A 16,275-nucleotide genomic window follows, 5' to 3' on the forward strand; every position below is an offset into this window, starting at 1 on the left:
TGACCCATTTTACAAACTGAAAGAACAATAAAAAGGGTCATTTCATCTGTTCCTTTGATTACCCCTAGAAGGTAGAGATCTTTTAAAGATATTTTTGTTCAGAGTCCCTATGTTCCACCAGGGCCCCATTTTCATTTTGGGTCACTTGGGCCCGGATAGGAGTCATTCCCTTATAGATCATGTGATGCTTGTTGTCTTATGGAGAGGGTTTTTGATCTTTTGCATCTGGTCAGGATGGAGGGATTTTCCTATAGTACACCATATTAATTGTTGATCAATGGGGGGATGTGGTGTACGGGGCAACCTGTCTGTACAAAATGATTCCTGTAGTCCTCACATCCTGACAACTCTGGGCAAGGACATCTGTTATTATTTCAAACTCCCTTTAGTTTAATAACCTCTATAAAAATATAACCAAAATATGCTTTAAGATACTTTTCTTTTTGGGTCCAGCTTCTCCAAAATCTGTTCTCAGTGTGAGGTGAGTGTTCCTTCAGTTCTGCCCAAGTGAGCACTGAAAACTACATTTCCCACAACCACGTGCTTCTTCTCCAGGCTCCTTGTTCCCTAAGGCCTCATTCACACGTCCGTGTTTCCAGTACATATGGTATCCGTTTTCTTCACAGACGGAACACGTGCCCATTATAACTTATGGTTCTATGCACAGGTCCGTGTTTTTAAACAGATCATGTGACTGTGCAAACCCCCCGGAGACATGTCCGTTTCTTTCCGGCAGCACGGATGACAATGGCCAATACAAGTCTATGGGTCCGTGAAAAACACGTACAGCCCACCGATGCCATCTGTGTGCTGTACATGTTTTAACATTGCAAAGTATAGGAAAAGCTTTGTCATTTATTTATTTCTTTATCCACACCGGAAAAACACAGATGACTGATGGTAAAAATGGACACACTGATGACGCACGGATGGAAAACACTGATGGCTCCAGTACCAGTTTCTTCACTTACGGTGTTTTATACGGACAAGTGAGGGAGACCTAACATGCAGGATACTCCTCCAAGCTGCTCTGTGATCAGCAACCGGCACTATGTGCAAAGTAGGGATGAGCGGTCCGTTCAGGTTCTGTTAGGGTTTGTCAGGTTCAAGCGATCTTTAGTCCAAAGTTCGATTCAGTTACCAGAACTGTACCTGAACCTGAAACCCACAGAAGTCAATGGAGACCCGAACTTTGGTGCTGTAAAATGGTCGTAGTAAGGGCTTTGGGGCTGCAAAAGGCTCTCTCTCCCTCTTCCTCTTTCTTGGGTTTCCGTGAGAAGTCCGTGTTTGGAATTCAGCACCGGGCACTAATACTTCTTGTCGGCCCCCACCACCCTGTGTAAAGATGTCTAACCCTCCAACTCCCAATTCTGTATGTGTTTCAGATATATTCTATGTACTCTCCTGGCTCCAAAACAGTGTTGGCCCATAGCAATCAATCACAGGGCAGCTTTCATTTTATCAGAGCTGTTTCGAAAATGAAATCTGAGCTCTGATTGGTTGCTATAGTCAGTTTCTCTTTGAGACACTATAGACAAAGGCCCATTTGTATTTGTATTGTATCTATAGGTAGGAGGCGGCCATTATAACAAACATGTAAAAGAATATTCATCCTTTTAATGAGAATAAACATTAGTGGTTGGATCAGCTGCACTTGCTCGGCGGGTTTACCATACACCCAGGTGGTGCAGTCAGAGGGGAGGATAGCTGCTCCTCTGACAGCAGCGGCCGCTCCAAGTCCACCTTGTGCAGTGAGGATGGTGCAATCAAGCATGTGCCGTCTCACTGCAAAGTAAGAAGAGGATACCCGCAAAAGAACAATAGTCGGTATCTACTGAGCATGTACGACCTGTCATGACAGAACTGCAGAGTGGAAAGATGGGCAACAAGTTAGGCAAAAGCCTCTGACATGCGGATTGTTAGGGGTCGATATCTGAAGCAACAACCGCTTTTGGAAGTTGATTGCATTTGACAAGTTTATTTATTTTAGCATTTTAAGCCAATGAGATCTGATTGATATTGTGTGGATAACCTTTTAAATTAAAAGGAATATTCATTACATTGTAATACATTTAAATACATTAATCTGAGAGCATTATAATGTAGAAACCCTAATTCCAGCGATGTGTCATTAGGACTGTTTGCTGTTGTTTTGCTAAAATCACAGTTTTATTAGCAGGAGATTATTGTTAAGGTCTAATAAACCTGCTGCCATAGTCTTCCTTATTCATGAGCTCTGTATACATTCATCCCCACCATTGATTGGCAGCTTTCTGCCTATACACAGTGTAGATAGAAATCTGCCAATCAGTGGTGTGGGTGGGGTTATACAGAGCTCAGCATTCAGAGAACTGCTAGATCTGCAGCAGAGAAATAGTGATTTTATCAAAACAGCAGCAAGCAGCTTAGTAAAAGACACATCACTGGGATCAGGGTCTCTGGCTCTGCGTCCTGCTGCTCTTAGATGGGGTCGCAAAAACCTGGTGGCACATTTCCTTTAAAGAAGTATTCCTTTTCTGGTATATAGACAGGTTATGCTGTGTGTATTCTGGGGCACATACATATTAGGAGAATAAAAAAATGGTGACCACTTTTATTAAAGTATATGGGAAAGAATGAAAGAAAAATATGTTCCCCGAGTTGGGCCCTAACCTAAATCCCTAAATCAGGCGTTTGTATGATATGCTGTAGATATGGGGGATACCATTTTAATAAGTGAATCATGAAGACAACCCTAGGAATACATCTCGGATAATAGTTTTACAATATTGATCACTTATTTTTATCATTTAATAATGATGAATCATTAGTTTGCAGGGTGGTCACCTTTGACTTTCCTAAACACTAAAGACAGCTGTTTTGCATCCATGTTAGAATAGTGAGTTTACAATTAGGTGGGGCTGCATTGTTGTGCATTGTAATGACTCCTTTTCAATAAGAGGCTATTGCACAGATCCGCTGATTACCACGTGTTCAGCTTGTCTCACCCCCAGCAATTCACTCGGAGAAGCCAGCCACACATTTTTCTCTGCAGCAGCTGAAGCAGGTTTCTGGGGCATCACATGCCGGCCATTCACATAAATGATTTTCCATATACTACTTAAACATGTTAGGTTTGACAGAGCAACTATCACTTTAAGGCCACGTTCACACGTTCAGTATTTGTAAGCCAAAGCCAGGAGTGGAACAATCAGAGGAAAAGGTATAATAGAAACATGTCACCACTTATCACCCACTCTTGGTTTTGGCTTACAAATACTGATGTAAAATACTGACCAAATACTGAATGTGTGAACGTGGCCTTAGGGTAGGTGCACATGATCCTTTTCTCTCCATCCGAGAAAAACGGTCTGATGATTCTGATCAGAGTTTGATCAGAGTGGTATCAATTTTTCTCTAGGGTGGAGAGAAAAAAAACGTTTCTCCGCCCTCTCCACTGTCAGTACATGAAAATCGGACCTCACTCTTAAATCTATAGGTCCGATGTTTTTCACGGAACCATAGACTTACATTGACCATTTTGTCAGTCGGATCAAAATCAGACATGACTCTGATTTTTTTTCTTTGACCACTCAGTCCCAGGAATAAATAAGACATGTGCACATAGGGCATGTACCCCATAGAATATAATGGGTGCGAGTGCTATCTGTGAAAACCACAGATAGCACTCATATAATCGGTTGTGTACACAAGCCCTTACAGAGGTCCTTTTGGATCTGATACATACTGAGGATCCCTTGGGGAGAACTTCTCATCCACTCTATGATGTCTGTGTGCAAATGGTTAATTTGAAGCTTAAGGACGCCAACTATTATGTGCCTTCTCATGTAGACAAAAGGCACCATTTGCCCATTTCCCCACCCCACACCCCCTCAGTGCCCCAGGGCCTGGGTGAGACTTCAAGCCCTGCGCTACTAGGCTATGATTAAAAACATTTGTATTTTGGAAACGTATCAGCTGAATCTTTTGCTGGTGTGGGCTGGATTTTAACTTGAGGACAATAAAGCCGTAAATCCTTTATCTTCAGAAGAGTGCTGGATCTCCTTTTCATAGGCTACATACTATAGTTATGCCCCATTCCATATGTCCTAGTGGAGCATATAGTCAGAAAATGTGCTGATTGGACAACTACTTGAACATAACACTACTGTTCTCCATTACAAATTACAGCATTTTAGGAGATTTACTAAGCTCAATGGACCAGAATTCTGACATCTTGCTCAGTTAGAGATGCGGCTCTGCAGAAAAGGAGCTTGGTTTGAGTTGCAACACTGAGTACTAAAATTATGCCAAGATTAAGCCAACTGATGGACAGTGTCAACCTAGACGGGACAGTCTAAATTTGCACCAAGTTTCTCATCCAGCATGAGCCACTGTGATAAATCTTCTGCTATATAAGACTTTCTAGTCTAATTTTACACTGTCTAAAAATTATCTCCCCCATTGAGCTACAATTCTCCAACATGTAGCAAAATTAGCTATGCCGTATCTGTATGGAACTTATATCTTCACAGAAGCAAATAGTTTCCAGCAAATACAACACCATGTACTAAAATTATGCTAAACATTAAGCCAACTGATAGACAGAGTCAACCTAGACTGGACAGTCTAAATTTGCACCAAGTTTCTCATCCAGAATGAGCCACTGTGATAAATCTACCGCTATACAGTATAACACTGTATAGTCTAATTTTACACTGTCTAAAAATTATCACCCCCATTGAGCTACAATCCTCCGACATTTTTTAAGGAAAACAACCATTCTCTTTTCACAGCAAGGAAGGAGATGCATAGTAGCTAAAGCTGTATTTTACAGTGTGATGTCATAATGTAAAGAATTGCACAATACCAAAACATGCAGCATGCCCCCGGGGCTCCATATGGCCTCATGTATCAAAATTGGTGCAGACATAGTAGAGCATTTGCTTATAACAGCTGATTGACTGTGATGCTTCCGGTGCAGAATACAAAATAAAGGCTGATTTCTACAAATATCTGCTCCACTTTTGGGTTGCACTTGTTATTCATTCTCATACAGTTTTTTTTTCTATGCAAAATAATTGTCATAACATTAAAATGTCTATTAAAGGGAAACACTTGACGCCTATCTGTAGTAGAAAAGCATTTGACAATTTTTGGGTGTTTACAATTGTCCATAAAAACTGTTTGTAAAACGTTATATTATTAATATTATGTAACAATATTTATAGGGCTTCTGGCTTAGAATTGAATATTTTCTCAATATCTAACATGCATAGCTTCTGTAGTAGAGTTCCACAACAATTAATGTATCTCCATATATGGCATTTGATATCTAGAATGGTTTTCCCTTAAATTATTAGTGCTTATCGTTAGGTCCTAATAAAAAGTATTAGAAAGAAACATACACTTAAACTAGCATGGATTCAACACTGGAAGTTTTAAAGCGGATCTGTCACCAGATTTCACTGCATACGTTATTAAATAGATCTGTCAGACCTGATGATGCTGGTGTACTTACTTTGTAAATCCATGTCAGAATGGCTGTGATGATTCTATCGGAAAGTGTTATCACCTAGTATTAAAATCAGCATTTTAAAAACTACCTAGCGCTGGATGAGGATTACATTATAACATGGCTTTTCATAGTAACTACACCTGCCTCATTGGGTCTAAGACATCTATTTAATAATTTTAGTGACAGATCTGCTTTAAGCCTCATGTACTCAACTTACACACTGTACAGGGCCATAATACAGCACCAATATAAGTATATAAGGCCTTATTGTACCTCTACATGTCTCCAATTTCATGTGTTATTTTCTATTGGTTATTATGGAAATATTCCATAAAATTCTTTTCCTCAGTATTATGAGGCTGTAAGAGGGCAGTAAACTGTGACACATGGAGTGTCCACCGCCCAATAATACAGGACCACATGGACACCACATATGGGGTCGAGTATTCACCTTGGCCATGTGCATGAGGCTTAAAGCACATGATTGCTTTCCAGTGCAGTAAAAGTAATCACTACCCGCACATCACAGCTAAATGAGGGGATGTTTGTAGGATACAGCTTGAAGGAAGACAGTGGAAGGAATATCAGGAAAGTGCTGCTTGCTTTTCTACCTGATAATCAATGTGCCTTGCATTTAATAAGTCATTGGTCTATCCCATGTGCTTATATAGAGATCTGTCTCGTGGAATTTGCACTTGATTGGCTGCTGTCATTTTATGGTGGACATGATATACTGCCAGGATGATTACAATGGCCAATCCCAAGATTAGGCCTAGAATTAGAGGTAGTGTCTCTTCCAGTTGTTTTCTCTGATCTGTAAGGCATTTGTACTCTGAAACAGGCAAAGAAACAATGTTAAGTAAAACCTTATAATTCTTTACACTTCGATCAAACGTAAATATGATCAATAGCTACTGACTAGAGTAAAAAATATAGTGAAATTAGTTATTTCATATCAGACTTTGGCTGCACATTCCTAGGGGGCTATGTCTTACTGGATGTCAATGACTTTCCATTCGACCACCTAGAAAAAACGCAGAGCTGACAAAGCTTTCCCATCACTGCTGCCATTTCATTCTACTGCTCAGCCGAGGTCATAATCTGGAGAACTGGACACCGGCTGCAGATCTTAGCAATGTGCCCCCCACGTCTGTGATTAGACAATCCCTTGAGAACTAGAGTGCTTTAATATTGTGTTCGTGGGTCCCGTTGGGCATATGTCCGAACCTACCCCCACAAAACAGGGTTCGGACGTATGTGCCGATAGGGCCATAGACAGTAATGATGACAGTAGAGTGAACGTGTGCTATGATGTGCACCATTTTCGGCAGTGTACACCTACTGGAGACGGTCACTCAACAACTGTAGGAGTACACTCCCGAAAATGGTGCACATCAGAGCGACGCTGCATCATTACAGTCTATGGCCCCGTCGGCTCATACGTCCAAACCCTGTTTTGCGGGGGAGTTAGTTCCTAAAAAAAGACAAATTCTCACTTTTACTTTCATCAATATTTAGGTTATTAACCTTTTGGATTGACCTACAGCACTGTAGTTATTCAATAATAAAGCTAATTATCAAAAATACAAATTACCTAATAATTGTGCACCCAGTGAAAAAAGTATACACCCTTTACACTTTATTGGATATATAAAACAAGTATTGTATATTTTATTGTATATGGTCTTGCTGTTAGTGACTGCCTTCCAAATTTCAACTCCAAAGGTTTATTCTGGCTCTCAAGAAGAAATAACTTTGTAATTAACCTAAATTTTCTATTTATTTAGTACTTAAAAATATGCATTACAAATACAAATACCAGAAACCCAATTATGAGATACTTAAACCATTGGCTACATCTATCTGAAACTGATAATGCACAGTCAATGGAACCTAGTGTCCCAATTTACCCAATTATGTTCTAAAACCGAGTTCTTATGTAAGAATAATAGTCACACTAACCCTAAAAGTAAAAATGATTTACCTTCACTGTAGACAAAGTCACTCTTAATATCAAATGGTTGGAGGTGGACTTCAGATAGGTACAAGATCACAGTCTTCTTCTGGTCGGTGGAGGTCAGGCTGACCTTCTCAGGGGCCTCACATTCATATGACATTCCCAGTGGTGTGACCATGAGAGACAGGTGATGGCGGCTGGCAGTGTGCTTCCCAGCTAAGAGGAATACAACATTATCAATAGGTACATATGTCTATACCAGAAAAAACATCGAATGTACAGCATAAAAGCTGTTAAAAGAAATTGGGCAAAGTTACGCATGCAATTAGTGATAGGAAAATTGAGAATGTAGAATCTGCTCATAATACAAACATCAATATGCAGCCTCTATATTCCATGAACTTACTACTGCACTTTCCACAGGATCTACAGAGCCCCTTGAAAGTCATAGTCCAGCCCTGGTTGACAATATTTTTTAATTTAATGGATGCACACTCTCCACAGACCATATGATTCACCATATACTGAATGTTTGACTGTTTTTATGTTTATGTGGAGTATTAATAAATGCAAGTGCGACAATAACAGCGTATGTGTAAGTATAACTGTGAGGGCTACCAATGTGCATGTTAAAGGGGTCACCTGCTTAGACAGGGGTATAAGGGCATGGATACAGTATGTGTCTATTATCCAGTCACTCTATATGACTGCAAACTTGTGAGCAGCGCGCGCTGTCAGGATTCTCCGGTGTCATGTGACCACAAATATATGATTTGCATATTTCCAGCCACATTCCAACTAGACATGTCCTGCCTCGCGCATTTATGCAAATCGCATACTTGCGGTCATGCCCCCACTGCTCTCAGTGCAAGTACCAGAGAATCCTGACAGCGCGTGCACTGTGAGAATTCACATAGAACAGGCCTGGGCAGAGTGCAGCCAGAGACAGCTGTGGGTCGAAAGCAGTGGCCCACTGACCGCACCGTGCTCTCTCCCGCCTGTCCGTCGCCGCCGCCCACTGTCACCGCTATGTGCATCCTCAGGATGCTGACAGCAGTGATTGGATTGGTGGAAGATGGCGCCGCCGGCTCCTTCTTCCACCAATCAGCGAGTGAGACAGCTGACGCGATGACGGGAGACAGGAGCAGAGGCACAGCACCAGGTCAACGGGTGCAAGGTGAGTGTGGTGGTTTTTTTTCATGGCTAAGGGGGTCATTTGCTGGATATGGGGAGGCTATGGGGGTCAGTTGCAGGACATGGGTATGCTATGGGGGTCTCCTGCTGGACATGGGGAGGCTAATAGGGGTCTCCTGCTGGACATGGGGAGGCTAATAGGGGTCTCCTGCTGGACATGGGGAGGCTAATAGGGGTCTCCTGATGGACATGGGGAGGCTATGGGGGTCATTTACTGGACATGGGGAGGCTAATGGGGGTCTCCTGCTAGACATGGGGAGACATTTTCGTGGGGAGATATTTTCCTGCTGGACATTTTTGGTCTTATACTCAGACCTTCATCAGAACTGAATGCTTATGGCATGGAACTCCCGGAATCACGCCTGTGCGTGCAACCTGCGTTGCTGAAGGGAGCGCTTCCTTCAGCGACGCAGCTCGCACGTACAGGCGCGTTTTTTTCCCGGGAGTTCGATGCCATAAGCATTCAGTTCTGATGAAGGTCTGAGTTTAAGACCGAAAATATTTAACCCTAAGTGAATGCAATAAAAAGGAACTTTTTTTCCATATCTGAGTGCCAAGTTTTCTATTCTACATGATGTACAGGTTGGACACCCTCCTTGTGCACCAGGCTCATTTTATATAAGAGTGCCGTATATCGTATATTTCTGGTATATAGGGGGATGTCAGCATACTTAATTCTGCTCAATATTAAGTGACACAATTAATATCAAGTGATTATAATTAATATGTTAATATTAATATTGAGCAGAGTTCATTTCAGCCTATTGGTTCGGCCCTCCACAACAGTCACGGTCTCTCATGTGGCCACTCTGGAAAATTAATTGCCCACCCCTGACATATAGTGACTGCAGACTTGTACCCCAAGGCCGGACAACCCATTTAATCTTTAGTTTTAAAGAAAGGCTTGTACAGTAATTGTCTCCCCCCACACTGTCAGAACCTCTAAAATATAAGTCAAATATGTACCTAGTCAGCCAGAAATAGGTATTGTTAAAAAAACAGCTCTTAAACGGGTAAAATTCTAGCTGTTTCTGCAGCTACTAGAAGGCGTTTACTGAATACAGATTTATATACTGAACACTGATATTAATGGGAGCTGTACAAATTAATATGCAATGAGCTCCATCTAGTGGTGACTACAAGAAGTCAGAAAGTATCATTTAAAGACCACCTGTCCATTCCATAATTATATTTCTTTTATTTTGTACCTGGGCTAAATGCCGTTGTTCTTCTCAGTCTGATATGACTTATTTTTTTTTATTCCTGTGCCTCTCTATTCCTGATACATGCTTCCCTCCTTCCTTATACATAAATGTAATCTTTTGAGCCAAGTAAGTGTGGTACTCAAGAAGAATCTCACAGAGAATGGTGGGGATGATGCCCACTTGGCTAAAAAGGCTAGATTAACATACAGGAAAGAAAGAGCCATATCTCAGGAGTGAGGATGTGCAGGAACCAATTGGAAAATGACGTAAGCTTCAGAAGAACAGTGGAATTTACACCGGGCAGAATACCTGACATGTATCACATGAAAGGTCCTAACTATGACTTTGTGGAAAATAGCAGTAGATTTTAGACTTAGGATTTTCGACCTTGGAGCTGATAAAAATACAGAAACACTTTAAAGCTTGTGTTGCATAGGCTGGTGATTTCATATGTCAGCCCCTGGTCAAAACTAGATAACCCTGTTAATAAAAATGCTGCCATCAACATCATCCTGACCTTGTTTTTGTTATTGAATCTCAAAAAACTTCCTGTGTCTATTGACTGGTTTACATGGCTTCTAATTCCCTACATTCCCCTCGTTCATGATTACTGGACCGGTCACACAGCTGAACAGATCATTTCCTATACTATAGAGGTGGATTGATGGTTCATTGACTCGCTTCTATTTTCTGGTAGCTTCACAAAAGATGATTAAATATATATATTAAGGGCTTGTGCGCATGTTGCAGTTTTGTCACTGATTTGTCGAGTTTTTTTTCTGAACAGATTTGTAACAAAACCTGACGGAGTTTCCTGGTACCAGCAAAGTGAATGAGAATCCTGAAGTCTCATACACACGTTGCTTATTTGTGACTTGCAGATTTGGTGCAGACTTAAATCTGCAGCATGTTGATTCTTCCAATGTTTTTACTGCAGATTTCACCCATACTAATGAGTGGGGACGAGTCTGCAATAAAAAATCATGTAAAAAACGCTGCAAAAACGGGGCAAAAACACGCCTATTTTGAGCAACATTTGTCTTGCCAAGAGATGCAGAAATGGTGCAGAAATTCTTGTGCCAAATATTTAACATGTGCACATATCCTAACGCAGAATAAAATAGATGCTTTTTTTAAGTGGTTTTGATTCGGTTGTTATATGCGTTTTTTGCTGCAGATTTTTCCCCACTTATTAGTATGGGTGAAATCTGGAGCAAAAAAACGGAAGGAATTGAAATACTGCAGATTTAAATCTGCACCAAATCTGCAAGTCACAAATAAGCAACGTGTGCATGAGGCTTCAGGATTTTCATTCACTTTGCTGGCATCGGGAAACCCTTCAGATTTTGTGATAAATCTGTGCTGAAAAAAAACGCAACAAAGATGGAACAAATCTGCAACATGTGCACAGGCCCTAAGGAGTTTTTCTGAAATGCATTGTTAGATATATTTGTATGTATCCTTCCTTTGATACCCTGGGGGTGCAGATTTAGGCACTGCAGAGGTAGCAGTCACACCCAGAACATAAAGCGTGAGGAGCCCCAAGGGCTTTCTGCCACATAATAAACACATCATTATTATTAATGTTATATGGGGGGCCCTGTTATCGGGGGCCAATAAGCTTCATATTGTCTCTATATTTCTACCTAATTCTATGAATGATACACTTATTATTTTTAATGTGTTACTATTTTTTTTTTTTTTACAAATGTAATACTTTTTAGCCTACCAATCTGGAAAGTAGCATACCATAGAAATAGGGCCCAGATGGGAGCGCTTGGGGCAGGAAAGCAAGCAATGTACTGTACTCGGCACTGGGTGAACATCTGTTGGTGGCACATCCGCAGTCAACTGAACCAAATGACTCAGCTCCAGCAGATCCTTCTCCTCTGACCATATTAGCTTTCTCTTATTTACTCTTCTGTAAATAATTCAGAAACTGTAGGCTTGCACAAATGAAAGAGGTTTCTTACTCTTCGTGAAAAACCCTAAGTGTTTTCCAGGCCACATCGAACATTGCACCATGTATAGCGAGTCCTATGCAGCAGGCTCCTGGTCCCTTGCTGTGTACTAGAGTAGACAAACGTGATTGGAGCTTGGATAGTAAAAATGAAAGCTTATGCCGCAGTGACTGAAAATACTCACGTCTTGCACCATTTTTGAAGTTTGTGCGGTCTGATAAGTCATAGATGAACTGGATTTTATTCAATTTCCAGCTTCTGTCATTGGATTTTGTAGAATCTTGTCCATCCTATGAATGACATAAATCATTGTTGAAACTTTCCATTGACATAGTCAACGCTGGCTATAAAAAAAAAGACTCAAATCACAGAAAATTAAGTTGTACCATTGATAAATGGCTGTGAATAATACAATTCTAGAATTTACAGACATAGAAAACGTATTGTAGTACAACTGTCCTGTGTGCGCCATGATTACTCAGGCAGAGATTGAACACTATTAGCAGGTTCATTTGAGACAAATGACAAACTCAGCTCTGCTATTCTAGTGAACTGCTAGCAGAGAACTGATTATGGCGGCATTATTTGTAAATAAATGTGACTGTTCTAATAAATAATCTTACATTCATGGCTATGGCTGCTTATGTAATGCAGGGTTGAGGGGCCTTACCTTAATAAAGAATAATTTCAGGGTGTAAGCTTTGTCTAACCATGTCAGATGCAGTTCAGACTCATTATTCCAGCATTTCCCCCTTATTTCTGTATCTCTGGGCAGCTGGATGGTAGCATCTTCCAGATTCCACTGAAAAGGGAAAATCATCATCATCATTCATCATCATCATCAATCATCATCATCATGCTATAGGACCTCATTCACCTGACTGTACAGTGCAATGTTCTAGTCCTATTACACAAAGCATGCAATTGCATATATATCAATAAGTATATCTCACCCTATATTCATAGATCCTTCTGTTTCCTTTTTTTTTTTAGCACTAATGCAATCATAATATATCACTAATGACAATGTGCTTCAGTTAACCCTTAGCTAACCCCCTTAATAACCTTATGATGCTTGAGAACAAAGAAAAGTTTTCAAATCCAATTCTTATCAATGAGTCTATAATAATTAATTCATGTATCATAGATTACTTACATCCACTTCATTACTGGAGGGGACTTCATAAGGAACAACGATCTTAGCTGAGAATTCTGCCATGAGACAGGTTGTCCCATTTTCACGAATTGCAAAGATATTTTTGTCAAGATTAGCAGATAGCCCTGAGAGATTCTCAACTTCTTGTTCTGCCATGCTAGGACTAATAATGTCTGTAAAACAAAGAAGAAGCGCGATTTACCTCCGGCTGTAGCTCACACTGCAGTCTTCTCACGGATCCCACTACATACCTTACTACATGGTGCTATGCCTATGCCTGCTCTGAGCAATCACTGTGCAATCCATGAATACCTGGCCCCAGTGTGATGGTATAAGAACACTTACATGTCAGAAGAAGCAGTAGGTGCAGTCCCTGGATCTCCATGAAGATGCACAGTTCCATGCTTGGGATGACTTTTTGCAGTTTTCTAACAAACACTGATAGTTCTCCAACAGGGTAGGAGGTTGTGCAGTGCTAGCACACAAGCATCCAGCCCTCAGTCTTACAGTTTCCAACGTGATTCACTTGGATCTCTACAGGCAAAAAAAAAAAAAGTGATCACTGCAGAAGTGCTGAAGAACCCAGAGATTTACATAGGCAAAAGATAGCAGTCCAAGGTGCAGAAGAGGGTGCACCCTCCACTGAGGCAAGAAAGCAATGTACAAGGTGCTAAAATGGTCAGATGAGTACAGACATGAGCAGCATGTAATCCCTTCCCGAGGTGCAGGGCTAGACCTCCGAAGACACAAGGATCTCTGTACAATCTTCTCAGGAAGGTTAGATCTTAGTAGATTTAAGTAATCACTGTCCAGTCTGCTGGTAAAGGGTAGATCTTTATAGACACAAGTGATTGCTGCCCAATCTGATGAGGAAAGGTAAAATCTCTATAGATCTAAGTAGTGTGGAGAAAGGTCAGAGATCTAGAGACGTGGAGCAAGCGACCAGGACCAAGGTTAGATCTCTATAGATACAAGGGATCGCTGCCGATCTGCTGAAGGTTAGATCTCTGTAGGTACAAGTGATCGCTGTCCAAGGTGCTGAGATGTGCAGCAAGTAATCACTGTGCAGAGTACTGGGTCAGAGCTGTGTAGTCACAATCACGGCCGATCTGCTGGAGAAGGTTAGAACTGTATATAAAGGAGTGATCGCTGCCGATCTGCTGGAGGTGGTTAGATCTCTATAGATGAGAGTGATCGCTGCCGATCTGCTGGAGGTGGTTAGATCTCTATAGATAGGAGTGATCGCTGCCGATCTGCTGGAGGTGGTTAGATCTCTATAGATGAGAGTGATCGCTGCCGATCTGCTGGAGGTGGTTAGATCTCTATAGATAGGAGTGATCGCTGCCGATCTGCTGGAGGTGGTTAGATCTCTATAGATGAGAGTGATCGCTGCCGATCTGCTGGAGAAGGATAGATCTCTGTAGATAGGAGTGATCGTTGTCCAATCTGCTGAAGGTTAGATCTCTATACACACCTGTATTCGCCGCCGATCTGCTGAAGAAGGTTAGATTACTATAGTTACGAGTGATTGCTGCCGATCTGCTTAAGGAGGATAGATCTCTATTGGCACAAGTGATCGCTGCCGATCTACTGAAGGTTATATCTGTATATTTATTGAGGATCGCTTTTCAAGGTGCAAGGTACAATCCTTATAGAAATAATTGATCACTGTCCAACCTGCTGATCGTTAGATCTCTATGAATTCATGTGATCGGTGTCCAGGCTGCTGCTGGTTCTACAGTTGTCCCTCTCAGGTGAAGTCGCGTCAGATCTCTGCACACACGAGCGATCGCTGGTCCTGAAACTACTTCACATCCACATCGCCGGCCGGGAGTTCACTGTCCGAGCAGCTGCTGGGATTGTTAGTGCAGCAGGCACCGATCTCCTCTGCATGTCATGGGGGTATGGAAAGGAAGATGAATGTCACCAATGACCCCCTGAGTCCAGACTGCGCACAGGCTATATCACGACATGCTGTAGGGGGCTGCCTTTGTCTACACTGGGCTGGTGCACACAGTGGGCAGGTAGGTATGTGCTCTGAGGAGGGTTCAGTATTGTGCATGTAGTGTGGGAATGTGGAGAAGCCGCAGGGTGTGTATGGCGAGTGTGAGTCAGTGCCTGTAGTCAGTGCCTGTAGTGAGTCATGTGTGCAGCTCTTAGTCACACTATACAGCACAAAGCTGACTTTGCTTATGGAAGGAGCTTAGTACTTACCAGATATGACAGGAGAAAAGCCTGCATTTGTGAACAAGGGGGAGAGAAGTTAGACTAACGCCCCCACATGTAAGGTGGCAGCGAAGACGCTACAGCAGGATGAGTGCGCGATGTGTGCGGGGAGCAGCAGGGTGAGTGCGCGATGTCTGCGGGGAGCAGCAGGGTGAGTGCGCGATGTGTGCGGGGAGCAGCAGGATGAGTGTGCGGGGAGCAGCAGGATGAGTGTGCGGGGAGCAGCAGGATGAGTGTGCGGGGAGCAGCAGGGTGAGTGTGCGATGTGTGCGGGGAGCTGCAGGATGAGTGCGCGGGGAGCAGCAGGGTGAATGTGCGCGTGGAGCAGCAGGATGAGTGTGCGATGTGTGCGGGGAGCAGCAGGATGAGTGTGCGGGGAGCAGCAGGATGAGTGTGCGATGTGTGCGAGGAGCAGCAGGATGAGTGTGCGGGGAGCAGCAGGATGAGTGTGCAGGGAGCAGCAGGATGAGTGTGCGATGTGTGCGGGGAGCAGCAGGATGAGTGTGCGATGTGTGCGGGGAGCTGCAGGATGAGTGCGCGGGGAGCAGCAGGATGAGTGTGCGGGGAGCAGCAGGATGAGTGTGCGATGTGTGCGAGGAGCAGCAGGATGAGTGTGTGGGGAGCAGCGGGGTGAGTGTGCGATGTGTGTGGGAGCAGCAGGGTGAGTGTGCGGGGAGCAGCGGGGTGAGTATGCGATGTGTGCGGGGAGCAGCAGGGTGAGTGTGCGATGTGTGCGGGGAGCAGCAGGGTGAGTGTGCAGGGAGCAGCAGGGTGAGTGTGCGGGGAGCAGCAGGGTGAGTGCGCGATGTCTGCGGGGAGCAGCAGGGTGAGTGCGCGATGTCTGCGGGGAGCAGCAGGGTGAGTGCGCGATGTGTGCGGGGAGCAGCAGGATGAGTGTGCGGGGAGCAGCAGGATGAGTGTGCGGGGAGCAGCAGGGTGAATGTGCGCGCGGAGCAGCAGGATGTGTGTGCGATGTGTGCGGGGAGCAGCAGGATGAGTGTGCGGGGAGCAGCAGGATGAGTGTGCGATGTGTGCGAGGAGCAGCAGGATGAGTGTGCGCGGAGCAGCAGGATGAGTGT

General features: G+C 43.1%; 1 protein-coding gene across 2 annotated transcripts; it reads right to left on the reverse strand.

Moving 5' to 3' along the window:
• Positions 1–1,603: 1,603 nt before the first annotated feature.
• On the reverse strand, positions 1,604–15,332 carry LAMP5 (lysosomal associated membrane protein family member 5). Of its 2 annotated transcripts, XM_073672242.1 has the most exons (7): positions 15,185–15,332; positions 13,316–13,504; positions 12,971–13,143; positions 12,485–12,616; positions 11,999–12,104; positions 7,482–7,670; positions 1,604–6,329 (listed from the first exon to the last, which is right to left on the reverse strand). In XM_073672242.1, exons 2-7 carry the CDS (start codon positions 13,371–13,373, stop codon positions 6,148–6,150), a joined length of 840 nt encoding a protein of 279 aa, XP_073528343.1. In that variant the 5' UTR covers positions 13,374–13,504; positions 15,185–15,332; the 3' UTR covers positions 1,604–6,147. The 2 variants fall into 2 exon arrangements, with proteins under 2 accessions (XP_073528343.1, XP_073528342.1); XM_073672241.1 differs by lacking the exon at positions 15,185–15,332 and having other exon boundaries at positions 13,316–15,160.
• Between the last annotated feature and the right edge of the window lie 943 nt (positions 15,333–16,275).

Source organism: Phyllobates terribilis, unplaced genomic scaffold (assembly GCF_046119375.1).
Source record: "Phyllobates terribilis strain yellow unplaced genomic scaffold, ASM4611937v1 Scaffold_3__8_contigs__length_932513732, whole genome shotgun sequence".
NCBI classification, from domain to species: domain Eukaryota; kingdom Metazoa; phylum Chordata; class Amphibia; order Anura; family Dendrobatidae; genus Phyllobates; species Phyllobates terribilis.

Coding starts and splice junctions, on each gene's coding strand:
- LAMP5 (XM_073672242.1), bottom strand. CDS start 13,373: ATGGAACTGTGCATCTTCATGGAGATCCAGGGACTGCACCTACTGCTT. Junction 13,144..13,315: donor CCTACTGCTTCTTCTGACAT/GTAAGTGTTCTT, acceptor TTTGTTTTACAG/ACATTATTAGTCCTAGCATG. Junction 12,105..12,484: donor TGAAATTATTCTTTATTAAG/GTAAGGCCCCTC, acceptor TGTCATTCATAG/GATGGACAAGATTCTACAAA.